This window comes from Protomyctophum parallelum, assembly GCF_964188405.1.
Source record: "Protomyctophum parallelum genome assembly, chromosome: 8".
Taxonomy (NCBI): Eukaryota; Metazoa; Chordata; class Actinopteri; order Myctophiformes; family Myctophidae; genus Protomyctophum; species Protomyctophum parallelum.
Genome location: NC_139703.1, coordinates 37,053,679 through 37,066,436, shown reverse-complemented (window position 1 = coordinate 37,066,436; position 12,758 = coordinate 37,053,679). Strand labels below are relative to the sequence as shown.

The following is a 12,758-nucleotide window of genomic DNA, read 5'->3' as shown; positions in this document are numbered from 1 at the left end:
TGAGACGTTTACGGTCAATGTGGTTGACCTTAAAACGGTTTTGTCCCAAGGAGTCCCTACCGGTGTGGTATGGGCTTAGTATACTCGTGCTTACAATATTAACGCTTCTGAAAAATAAAGGTTCACAGCGTGATGTAGAAATGGTGGATTTCGCTTCCTTTTTTTGGGGGAGAAAGGGAAACTGAAGGCCTACAGAACAAAAGCACCCTCTATCTCCCTGCCACCACAGCACGGGGGCTGGAGGAGGACTTTAGTGGCACTTCAATTATTGTTATGACTGGATTCTGAATCATTGCCGTTATAACTAGACTTTGCTGTGCTTATGTCTGGACGCAGTGTCCTAGCAGGGATGGGATGGTAAACCAGGAAGATAAGGAGCCTGCTTAGCCCAAATACTGCCTCAGGGTCGTCGGATTACATTTGTAGCAACAACTCGAGGAGACTGCGAAGCGCCGCACCGGCAAACAACATTGGGCCAAAATGTCCTCTCAGTACAGGGTTGTGTAGCATGGAATGGCCTTCCTCTGCGTAAAATACAATCTGAAAAAATGGTTGCTTGAAACCCAAAGCTGCAACCATTCATGATTATTTTAGGTGTATTTCTTTTTTATGCTGTGTTCCCTAATGTAATGTCATGTAAATGTATTCCACTGTCTGTTTTTCCGTTTTGTGTTTCCTGTGAGGACTGCGGATGAAAATTTGCAACTGTGCTATATCCGGTGTATTTACGTCCATGTGACGTCCATTAATATGCATTGTGCTGTCCAAATAAACACATAAAGTAAGTAAAGTATCCTTGGTGTTAAAGGACCACTTCACCACTTTTCAACCTATCTTCATATAATAGGTCCTCACTAATAATCACGATAAAATGGCACGATTCTTTTCTACTCAGTCTGTGTCTCATATATAGGAGGGCTGTGGGCAGTTTAGAAACAGTCTTCCAGTGACATCATCATTAGGCAGATTATTTTTTTAAACAAGATATTTTTTTTACAAAAATGTTTAGATTTTCATTATCGTGAGAACGATGGCTTCCATTTTCGCATTGCAACTTTTCAGGACTAGAAAGCCTGCAGTTTCTATTAGCTTGTATTCCCCATCGATTATGTCACTGGAAGACGGTTTCTGAACTGCCCACAGCCCTCCTATGAGACACAGACCGAGTAGTATTTCATGATTATTAGTGAGGACCTATTATATGAAGATAGGTTGAAAAGTGGTGAAGTGGTCCTTTAACCTTTCATCCTCCTGGAAGGAACTCTGTGTGTAGGTTTCACCAGCACTGTGTTTGGTGTCAGAACTCTGTGCTCATCTCGAGCTTGTAGGTCTGCTATTTTTGAAAAATCGAAGAACGACTGACATAGAAACATAGCTTTTTCAGAAATCGGTCAGGATGTAGAAGACATTTTTAGAATCTGATCTCAGGTCAGAATGGGTTCAAAGAAGAGCACTCGCATGGCAGCCTTACAACAAAGAGCTTGATTTGTTTCCTCACTCGTAAAAACGCCACCAGGATTATTATTGCCTTTTATTTTTCCTTTGAGGACTTAAACGTCTACAGAGGCAGCCTGTCGAAGGCATAGTGGGAGTTTGTTCCACGCCAGTCGGCCCGTAGAAGCAGAAACACTGTTTCACTGTGTTTTTAGTCGCCATGTTCTTTAGGAGCAGCAGTGGAGGACGGTTGGGGACACATCTAGGCAGGCGCAGGTGTAGTTAGGGGGCTGCAAGACCATTGAGAGCTTTATGAACGAGTACAATACAATGTCAAATCAATTCTAAGAACAACCGGGATGCCAATGCAAAGAGGACTTGGAGAATGCCTGGCCCTGCACCTGCTCACCTGTCCAGGACTTCATCCAGAGTCTGGTAGGAGTTCTCATAACACTGAATCCTCTCACCTGTCCAGGACTTCATCCAGAGTCTGGTAGGAGTTCTCATAACACTGAATCCTCTTCATGAAGTCCTCCACGGCCTCCTCTGTGTTACAGTTGGTGTAGTCGGGGCTGCCCAGCTTCACTTGCTAAAACACGCACGCATGTGCACACACGCGCACACACACGCACACACGCACACACACAAGAACAGGGAGGTCAGGGATAAGTGCGTCCTCCTGAACTAAGGATACGAGTGGCCCTTATCCCTAAACTTTTTAAACATTTTAAAATAGTTCAACTAGCCGATCTACATCCATACGTTGTGAGCTTGTAGATCGTCTATTTGAACCATAGATATTTAAAAAATAATAGATGCCTCATTGGCCGCTGCAGTTTGTTGTCATGTGTGTGAAAAGAGGGGCGGAAGTGTGCAGGAAGAGTGCTGAAGGCACGCTACGTCGCCCGCCAGAAGCCTGACACAGATTTCCAAGGAATCTCGGAAAAATTCTGCCCCCTCTCGAGAACACATTCCCCAGAGCCCGGAAGAGGCGTCTACCTTTATATGTCTATGATTTGAACTATTCAAAAATGTTTTTCAAAATAGTAAAAAAAAAAGAGGCAAAGACGTGTAGGGATAATGGGTGAAATAGGCCAAAATAGGACCCGTAACATTCAATCCACTCACCACGATGTTCTCTTGTATGACATCAGGATCTTCACAGACAGATTCCACAAAGAACACCTGGACACAACAGACAGGAAAGGGGAAAGCCGTCAGGTTCCACGCAGCCGTCAAGAACGCAACGCAGGACATTAAGAACGCAGGACATATTCTGAACCTGAGCATTCATGACCCCTCTTTGTCTTTATCTACAGACTATTAAGCGGAAAAAATTGGAAATTTGTGTGAGGCAACAAGTTTGTCTCGAGGGACTGTGTTGCTCCTGACGTGCACTCACAGCTGAAAGGGAAAGACAGCTGCGAATGGAGTGCTGAGTCATACTTATTCCATCGCCGTTATGGACCTTAAGGGTGGCTGCACACTGGAGCGTTCTGCGGAAAAGTAGTAGGCTATCACTATCACCAACAACCCACTAGACCTCACTAGACAGTAGACAGTAGTAGGCTATCACTATCACCAACACCCCACTAGACCTCACTAGACAGTAGTAGGCTATCACTATCACCAACACCCCACTAAACCTCACTAGACAGTAGTAGGATATCACTATCACCAACACCGCACTAGACAGTAGACAGTAGTAGGCTATCACTATCACCAACACCCTACTAGACAGCAATAAAACGTATACGGACGAAATATTCTGAGGCAATGTGCAAACGTGATTGACATAATCATTTCTTTCCCATTTTTTTACGACCTCCGCAATTCGCCCTCGATATTCGTCTGTAAATAAACGCACCCCAGTGTGCCGACACCTTAACCCGTGCCTTGCTCTCTGACGACAGAACACCTTAACCCGTGCCTTGCTCTCTGACGACAGAACACCTTAACCCGTGCCTTGCTCTCTGACGACAGAACACCTTAACCCGTGCCTTGCTCTCTGACGACAGAACACCTTAACCCGTGCCTTGCTCTCTGACGACAGAACGCACCTTGAAGCCATTCTGCTCAGCGAACTGCAGGATAGTGTCTCTCCTCTCTCTGGTCGTGTTTGTCGCATCAAAAACCTGGAGGAGCACACGACATGGAATTATGGGAGAAATACAAAACCTGGAGGAGGACACACGACATGGAATTATGGGAGAAATACAAAGCCTGGAGGAGCACACGACATGGAATTATGGGAGAAATACAAAACCTGGAGGAGGACACACGACATGGAATTATGGGAGAAATACAAAACCTGGAGGAGCACACGACATGGAATTATGGGAGAAATACAAAGTCAGACAGATGGCTGAGACCAAAGCGGATAGGATACATGGGGGGTCTCTTACATTACAGGGCACTCATAATCCCTATTGAAAACAAAATACCCCCCGTTAATCTGGGGGTTTATAGAGCGTCGCAGTCCCTCCCCCTTTCAGTTGAATCCCAATGCAATTTTCCCATAGGCTTTTCTTAAAGTATTTATTTAAAGACCTTTTAAGCGTCGTACGAAGCCAACTCTTGTCGTGACAAATCATGACAACACACAATATATTAGACAAATAATTCCTAAGAAGAAAAACAACAACAAAAGTGTTGTAACCTGCCGTTTTTTTGTACTTTCTAATTCTTTGTTTGGCCCGAAAATTTTTGTTTGTTGTCATGATTTGTCACGACAAGAGTTGGCTTTGTCCGCCGTGGCGTAAACGTCTTTAAATAAATACTTTCTGAAAAGTCTATGAGGAAAATGAACGGGGATTTCTTTTCCGGGTCTCTCGAGGGGGCGGGACTGCGATGCTCTATTGGACAGCCTTTTATAAAGGACCACGCAGCATTCCAACATTTGGCCCATATTAATAATAATAATAATAATAATCTCAGCGTGACCTACCGCCACTTGTCCTCCTTCGTCTGTGAGGTACTGTCGCACGTCGTTCAACGCCGCCGACGCACACTGTCTGCAAACAGGAAGATTCACACTATTCACTATTCACTATTCACTATTCACACTGTCTGCAAACAACACAGAGTCCATTTACAGCAGAATAACTACTTCCTTCACTGGCGTTAACCCATTCTGACCTGAGGTCAGATTAAAAAAATGTCTGTTTGAAAATGACAGTTTTCTGAAAAAGCTATGTTTCTATGTCAGTCGTTCTTCGATTTTTCAAAAATAGCAGACCTACAAGCTCGTAGCGCGCCACTCGGTGGCGCGCTATGAGCTTGTAGATCTGCTATTTTTAAATAGCTAAAGCATAACATAATGCTAACACCAAAAGGGGTTCCCGCCCAAAATTTGTTTAACGATGAATGATACTGATTAACCCATTTAGGCCTGACGTCGAAATTTATTAAAAAAAAAAATCACGATTATTTTTTTCAAAAATAGCAGACCTACAAGCTCGTAGCGCGCCACTCGGTGGCGCGCTATGAGCTTGTAGATCTGCTATTTTGTCAATAGCTACATTAAAACATAATGTTTAAAACACCAAAAGGGGTTCCCGCCCCAAAATGGGTTAAGTTTCTGTTCCATTTAGTGTATACAGTGGTTCTCAAGACGTTTTAATATCAAGGACCCCCGTGACTCTGAGACTGTACAAAATGGAACCAAATGGACCCATGACCACGAAATGGTCACCACTGCTATACGAGGGACGCCAGATAGATTGAAAGTACTTTACATTTGTCAAACCACCAAAACAGGGCGAATGGTCAAGGAATCGAGTGTTAACTCGACTAACTAAGCATTATGTTATACTTTAGCTATTGAAAAATAGCAGGCCTACAAGCTCATAGCGTGCCACCGAGTGGCGTGCTACGAGCTTGTAGGTCTGCTATTTTTGAAAAATCGTAAAAATGCGGCACAAATCTTTGAATATATATTCTTTCAGAGCGAACGTTTTTATTTTGACGTCAGGCCTAAATGTGTTGGGAACAGCAACTGACAAAGTAACTAGGACAACAGACCTGGCGTCTACCGTCTCTAAACACAGTCAGAGTAACTAGGACAACAGACCTGGCGTCTCTAAACACAGTCAGAGTAACTAGGACAACAGACCTGGCGTCTACCGTCTCTAAACACAGTCAGAGTAACTAGGACAACAGACCTGGCGTCTCTAAACACAGTCAGAGTAACTAGGACAACAGACCTGGCGTCTCTAAACACAGTCAGAGTAACTAGGACAACAGACCTGGCATCTCTAAACACAGTCAGAGTAACTAGGACAACAGACCTGGCGTCTACCGTCTCTAAACACAGTCAGAGTAACTAGGACAACAGACCTGGCGTCTACCGTCTCTAAACACAGTCAGAGTAACTAGGACAACAGACCTGGCGTCTACCGTCTCTAAACACAGTCAGAGAGCCTGTTTTTAACTAGGACAACAGACCTGGCGTCTACCGTCTCTAAACACAGTCAGAGAGCCTGTTTTTAACTAGGACAACAGACCTGGCGTCTACCGTCTCTAAACACAGTCAGAGTAACTAGGACAACAGACCTGGCGTCTCTAAACACAGTCAGAGTAACTAGGACAACAGACCTGGCGTCTACCGTCTCTAAACACAGTCAGAGAGCCTGTTTTTAACTAGGACAACAGACCTGGCGTCTACCGTCTCTAAACACAGTCAGAGAGCCTGTTTTTAACTAGGACAACAGACCTGGCGTCTACCGTCTCTAAACACAGTCAGAGAGCCTGTTTTTAACTAGGACAACAGACCTGGCGTCTATACCGTCTCTAAACACAGTCAGAGAGCCTGTTTTTAACTAGGACAACAGACCTGGCGTCTATACCGTCTCTAAACACAGTCAGAGAGCCTGTTTTTAACTAGGACAACAGACCTGGCGTCTACCGTCTCTAAACACAGTCAGAGAGCCTGTGGTAAACAACAGACTGTAAAAGGCTGACTCACTGTCTGATCTTCAAGCCCTCCTCGTTGTCTGGACGGAAGAACTCAAAGGACTTGTAGATCTTCACACACTGCCGCCTGTATTGCCCGACATTGAACTCTACAAGGAAGGAAGGAAGGAAGGAAGGAAGGGAAGGAAGGAAGGAAGGGACAGTGAGGGGATTGGTCAGTGTTTCAGTGTTTGTTTATATCAGGGGTGGGCAACTGGAGGCCCGGGGGCCACATGCGGCCCCCACCTTCACTTAATGCGGCCCGCATGTTAATATCAGAATACTGATGTAGTATTGATTTCAGCTGTTTACAATTCCAAACCCGCTTTAATTAATTCATGACTAGTATTAAATGACTAGTACTTAATGACTAGTATTAAATGACTAGTACTTCATGACTAGTATTAAAATGTTATTGTCTTTTTGTGTCCAATGTATAGTTATGTTAACAGTTCATAAAGTTAACATAACTAGGCCTAAATGCATTTGAAATTCAATAAAAAGGTTACTTTTCAGGATTCCAATTCAAAAATAGCAAAAATTATTCAGGTTTTCAATTCAAATATAGGAAAAATAGCTGATCTACAAGCTCAAAACGCGTCGCGATGCGACTGTGGCCCCCTCTGGAGTGAGTGTGGAAATATATTGGCCCTCTCCATCGTCAAAGTTGCACCACGCCTGGTTTATATGAAATGACTCTTCATGTGACCACCGCGCTCTGACTGTAGGTGGCGCTACCCGTTCAAAACATATCATTTCATTTTTGAACAGGACAAACGTTTGGGCTATCCAGCCACTGTGACCACAGTGTGACCACACTGATGAAGGCTGGATAGCCCAAACGTTTGTCCTGTTCAAATATGAAATAAACAATTTGAACTGAAAGTCTTGGTGTGTGCGACCCACTATCCTTATTTTTGAGTGGTGCAACCACTCCAAGGAACAGCAATGTCCGTGACTCTGTGTCCGCCTATGTGACGTTAATGAGCATGAGTATGACTATTAGTACCAGTAGGGGCGCTGTTGTGCCAGAAACAGAGAGAGAGATAGTGCTGTACTGTTGCCTGCTAATGAGAGAGAGAGAGTGTGGAACAGCGCCTCTAGTGGGCTGTGTGTGGAACAGTACCTCTAGTGGGCACGCCGATCCAGTTGAGGTATCGGGTCAGCTTCTTGGAGATGTAGGTCTTTCCTCTGGCGGGAAGGCCTACCGTCACGATCAGCGTAGGACAGTTGGTCATGCATACTGGAGACAGAATTAAAATAAATATTAACCTTTGGGTATTTATCGATCCCTCTAGATAAAGGCCTGAGGAAATGTAAATGTCGAGACGATAAATGAATTGCTTCAAAGTCAATACAGTGATGTTTATCCATGTTTAAAAGAGAGTCTTTGTTTCTGACACACACATTGAATGCCATTGATAATGACGTAAACACAAACATTGTCCTAAACACACACATTGAATGCCATTGATAATGACACTGCGTAAACACAAACATTGTCCTAAACACACACATTGAATGCCGTTGATAATGACACTGCGTAAACACAAACATTGTCCTAAACACATTGATTGATTGATTGATTGATTGATTGATTGATTGATTGAAATCTTTATTAACAGTTTGTAGAATTTACAGTACATTTTAAGCACAAACTCAATACAAAGACTGTCAACTGTGAGTGGACGACCCAATTAAGCATTACACTTGTTTACAACAGGGTCCACATTGTTCAATTCATCAAAACATTTAAAGACATACAAACATTTAGAGACATACAAATAGACATTTCTCTGTAGGTAAAGAACAGAACAGGAATTCATCATATGGGAAGCAAAAAAGGGAAAAGATACTATATACAGTGAGGGAAAATGGGGTGGGGGGGTGGGGGGGATTCAGATTTTACAGAGGCCAGTTTCGAATTGCAGCCATCCGTAGGTGCCCTTTGAGAGCGGTTTTGAAGGAGTCAAGGGATTCACATGTCTTAATGACTGTTGGTAGGGCGTTCCACATTTTGGTGGCATAGGAGCGAAAAGAATTTAGTCCAGACATTGAATGCCGTTGATAATGACACTGCGTAAACACATACATTTGAAGACGAAGGTGAGGAGTCTGAGGACGCAAATTGTGACTGGCCGGAATGAGATGATGTAAGATAATGTAGGATTGTAGGATGATAAGGGCGCCCCTCACTCACAGGTGTGTGTTTATAAACAAAAGTGCTTCAATTATCCACACCACTCTTTACGACGGGTCGACAGTTTATTTTTGAGTGGTGCAACCACTCCCTTACGGAGGAGCTGTGTGTGGGTGGGTGGGTGGGTGGCTGGCTGGGTGGCTGGGTGGGTGGGTGCGTCTGAGCACGAAAACAGCACGGTTGTTTTTCAACACCTGTGCGCAACCTAACACACACACACACACACACACACACAAACACACATGAACAAATTAACTAGATATATGGTGATTTCGGGTGTGCCAGTACAGTGACAGTACAGTACAGTACAGTACAGTACAGTACAGTACAGTACAGTACAGTACAGTACAGTACAGTACAGTACAGTACAGTACAGTACAGTACAGTACAGTACAGTACAGTACAGTACAGGGACCCCCAGTCCCACACGGTAACTGTGTCATTTCTCAACCGTTTCGAACGCGGGGCGTTGCACCACTCACTTCACACGGGTGTGATTTTTTTTATACATATGTGTATTGAGTAATGCAGCTTGCACATCGCATATCAAAAAAGCAAAAGATACATTTGTACAAATCTTTCGGCCTACAACAGTATTATCCTTGGCCCATTTTCCACCCGGGTTGAAACCGGTTCAGTTCTAATGTTGAACCGGTTCAGAGTGTTTCCACTATGAATGAATTGGTTCAGAACCCTAAATAGGTTGGGTTACTTGGAACCGTTCCTGGAACCAAAACATGGCTGCCGGATCCATGAATGAAAGCACCGATGTTCCAAGAACCAGTTCTAGAACCAAAGGGGCCTTTTGTATGATCCATTCAGGGCAGATTCACACCGAGTCTGTTTGATTCAAACGTTTCTTGGTCACATTGGACTCGATTCTTCCATATCCGAATACACTTCATTCAACTGTATTCAATGCTTTCACATTGCATCGATCCGTATCCGAGTACACTTCATTCAACTGTATTCAATGCTTTCACATTGCATCGATCCGTATCCGAGTACACTTCATTCAACTGTATTCAATGCTTTCACATTGCATCGATCCGTATCAGAGTACACTTCAATCGGTCCCGGGTACGGTTGGGTGACCCCCACCATGCAGGGAGGGAACGGTACACAGCATTCACACTAACCACCACATCTGCCAAGCAGGGCTGGACTGAGACAAAAAATCGGCACGGACATTTTCGCCCGATTTGGCCAGACTGGCCCACCATAACCAGACTGGCCCACCACAACCAGACTGACGCAGACTGGCCCACCACAACCAGACTGGCCCACCACAACAAGACTGACGCAGACTGGCCCACCACAACCAGACTGACGCAGACTGGCCCACCACAACCAGACTGACCCAGACTGGCCCACCACAACCAGACTGACCCAGACTGGCCCACCACAACCAGACTGACGCAGACTGGCCCACCACAACCAGACTGACCCAGACTGGCCCACCACAACCAGACTGACGCAGACTGGCCCACCACAACCAGACTGACCCAGACTGGCCCACCACAACCAGACTGACCCACCACAACCAGACTGGCTCAGACTGGCCCACCACAACCAGACTGACCCAGACTGGCCCACCACAACCAGACTGACCCAGACTGGCCCACCACAACCAGCGTGCAGATACTCTACTGACTTTTCGGGTCAAGGCCCATATACAAATACTTGAAATACAAGCCCTTATACACCACCACATTTACAGTACAAGATAAATGATACACAACCAACAGACAACTCATTTAACATTTGGCCCAGACCGTCCCACCAGAGGGTCGGCCCACCGACCGACCGGGCATATGCCTGGTACGTCCTGTGGTCCAGTCCAAGACCGAGTGGCTGCGCACCCGGCCGAGACCATAGTGTGAATGTGTCCCTCGGTCACCCCCACATCAACCCCCCTCCCTCCACTCCTGTGGGTCAACAATTCAGAAGACTTTGGTACATTATACAGTTAGACCAAACAGAGCCAGTGGAACCCGAGTCACACTGTCTGCAACCAGACAGTAGATAGAATCCTGTCAACAATGAGCAGAGGTCACAGAATGAGGCAATGGGGGGGGGGGGGGGGGTCAATAACTAGGCATCTGGAGAGTGGAGATATTAACTTTGTTTGTTTCCACACTCTAGTCTACAATCTACACAGCTGACTGGGTCAGAGGGGAGCCTTGGACCAAGACCATCATAATGACAGACAGTGGTGGAAAAACCTACTCAAATGTTTTACTTAAAAAAGGACCTCTTGGCCCAGGCCGTAGCGTAACGGTCTGGGCACCGGACTGGTGATCCAGTCGCGGTGTGCCGCGGGTTCGACTCCCGGACCCGACACGGCCTTTACCGCATGTCATCCCCCCATCTCTCTCCCGTTTCCTGTCAGCCTACTTTCTATCCCTTAAAAAAAAAAAATCAATAAAAGGCGTAAGCCGCAAAAAAATATCTTAAAAAAAAAAAAAAAAAAGGACCTCTTTTCAACCTATATCTTCATATAATTGGTCATCACTAATGTTCATGATAAAATTCCACCTTTTATTTTTGTGTCTGTGTCTCATGGGAGGGCTGTGGGCAGTTCAGAAACCCGTCCACCAGTGACTGACGTAAAAAGTCCCCGGAATTAAAAATATACTTTTGTAAAAGTACAAAAGTAGCCTATTGGCATCAAAATGTACCAAAAATAAAAGTACTCATTATGCATTGCAGAATGTCTCATTTGGAAATTTCAAATAATTCAATAATTCAATCATATTTTGAATATAGCAGATCTACAAGCGATGTGATGCGTTGTCAGCTTGTACATTTTCAAATGGCCGAAATGTATATTGGGTATAAGTGGTTACTGTATTTTTGTAATAATAATCAAAATCTACAAAGTAACGGTATCAGGTACGGTAGCCCCTAAACCATCCCACTCCGCCGTAAGTTTAGGTTTAGGCATAGTTTTACTGGGGTTAGGTTTAGGTATAGGGTTAGGTTTAGGAATAGTTTTACTGGGGTTAGGTTTAGGAATAGTTTTACTGGGGTTAGGTTTAGGTATAGGGTTAGGTTTAGGCATCATTTTACTGGGGTTAGGTTTAGGAATAGTTTTACTGGGGTTAGGTTTAGGTATAGGGTTAGGTTTAGGCATAGTTTTACTGGGGTTAGGTTTAGGTATAGGGTTAGGTTTAGGCATAGTTTTACTGGGGTTAGGTTTAGGTATAGGGTTAGGTTTAGACATAGTTTTACCTTTTGACCTAGTATTACAGCATCCTCATGACGTAGTATTGTCATACGAATTCTGTGTAAATCAAATCATGTCATTTTATATTCTTCAATATAATACTCTTGAATTTGTTAAATTCAATCCAGCAATAATAATATTATTACATCGAATGGCTTTAGTGACTGACTCAGCATCCAGTAAGAGAACACAGTACTTACTGATGACTCAACAGAAAGCTGAATAAAAGCCTTACGGGGGAAATAAATAATAAATGACTGTCAAAAGGAAACGTGTAACTTTCAAACGGATGCCAGACATCTTGTATTACTGGCAGGCAGACATAGGCTATTTCCTCCTTAGTTTAAGTAGTGTAGTGTAGGCACCTCCAGGCTCCAACTAACTGTTGTCCTGCAACTCGACACAATTACGAGCGACACACAACAGACCAAATGGTCCACACAATACTTCACATGACCGCTGCACTGGGGCATTATTTGGGATAGTTATAACAATGATTGATTGATTGAAGTAATTTATTAACAGTTTGGAGAATTACAGTACATTTCAAGCACATAAAACTGTTAACTGTGTGGACGACACCATATTAAAGCATTACACGTGTTTACTTTACAATAGGGTCCACCCTTTTCAACTCATCAGAAAACAATTGTGCTGGACATATCCCTGTACTGTAGGCTACTGTTCCATTCACTGGACTAGTCCTTTCTCATCGATGCGCGGGTCAGTCAGTCACTACAGTCGGTCAGTCAATAATACCAACCCACGCACTATAGTTGTTGGTGGTGTTGCGTAACTGACTAATAACAACCACTGACCAGATCCTGATCTGGCTGCATCACTAAAGTAGAAAATTAGGGAGTCGTGAGTGATGCAGTCAGTCAGTCAGTCAGTCAGTCTGTCTGTCTGTCTGTCTGTCTGTCTGTCTGTCTGTCTGTCTGT

General features: G+C 44.2%; 1 protein-coding gene across 4 annotated transcripts in view; it reads right to left on the bottom strand.

The window, feature by feature from the left end:
- LOC310863836 (6-phosphofructo-2-kinase/fructose-2,6-bisphosphatase 4-like) overlaps positions 1 to 12,758 on the bottom strand; it is a 41,655-nt gene that overhangs the window by 21,340 nt on the left and 7,557 nt on the right. For all 4 annotated transcript variants that reach the window (XR_014569692.1, XR_014569693.1, XM_083772335.1 and 1 more), the window contains exons 2-7: positions 7,514 to 7,630; positions 6,401 to 6,497; positions 4,382 to 4,448; positions 3,495 to 3,569; positions 2,563 to 2,619; positions 1,902 to 2,023 (exon numbers count right to left, since the gene is read on the bottom strand). Coding sequence is in view for 2 of the 4 variants with exons in the window: in XM_083772335.1 (XP_083628461.1) it covers positions 1,902 to 2,023; positions 2,563 to 2,619; positions 3,495 to 3,569; positions 4,382 to 4,448; positions 6,401 to 6,497; positions 7,514 to 7,630 (535 nt within the window). In the remaining 2 variants the exon portion in view is untranslated. The remainder of the gene's footprint in view (positions 1 to 1,901; positions 2,024 to 2,562; positions 2,620 to 3,494; positions 3,570 to 4,381; positions 4,449 to 6,400; positions 6,498 to 7,513; positions 7,631 to 12,758) is intronic.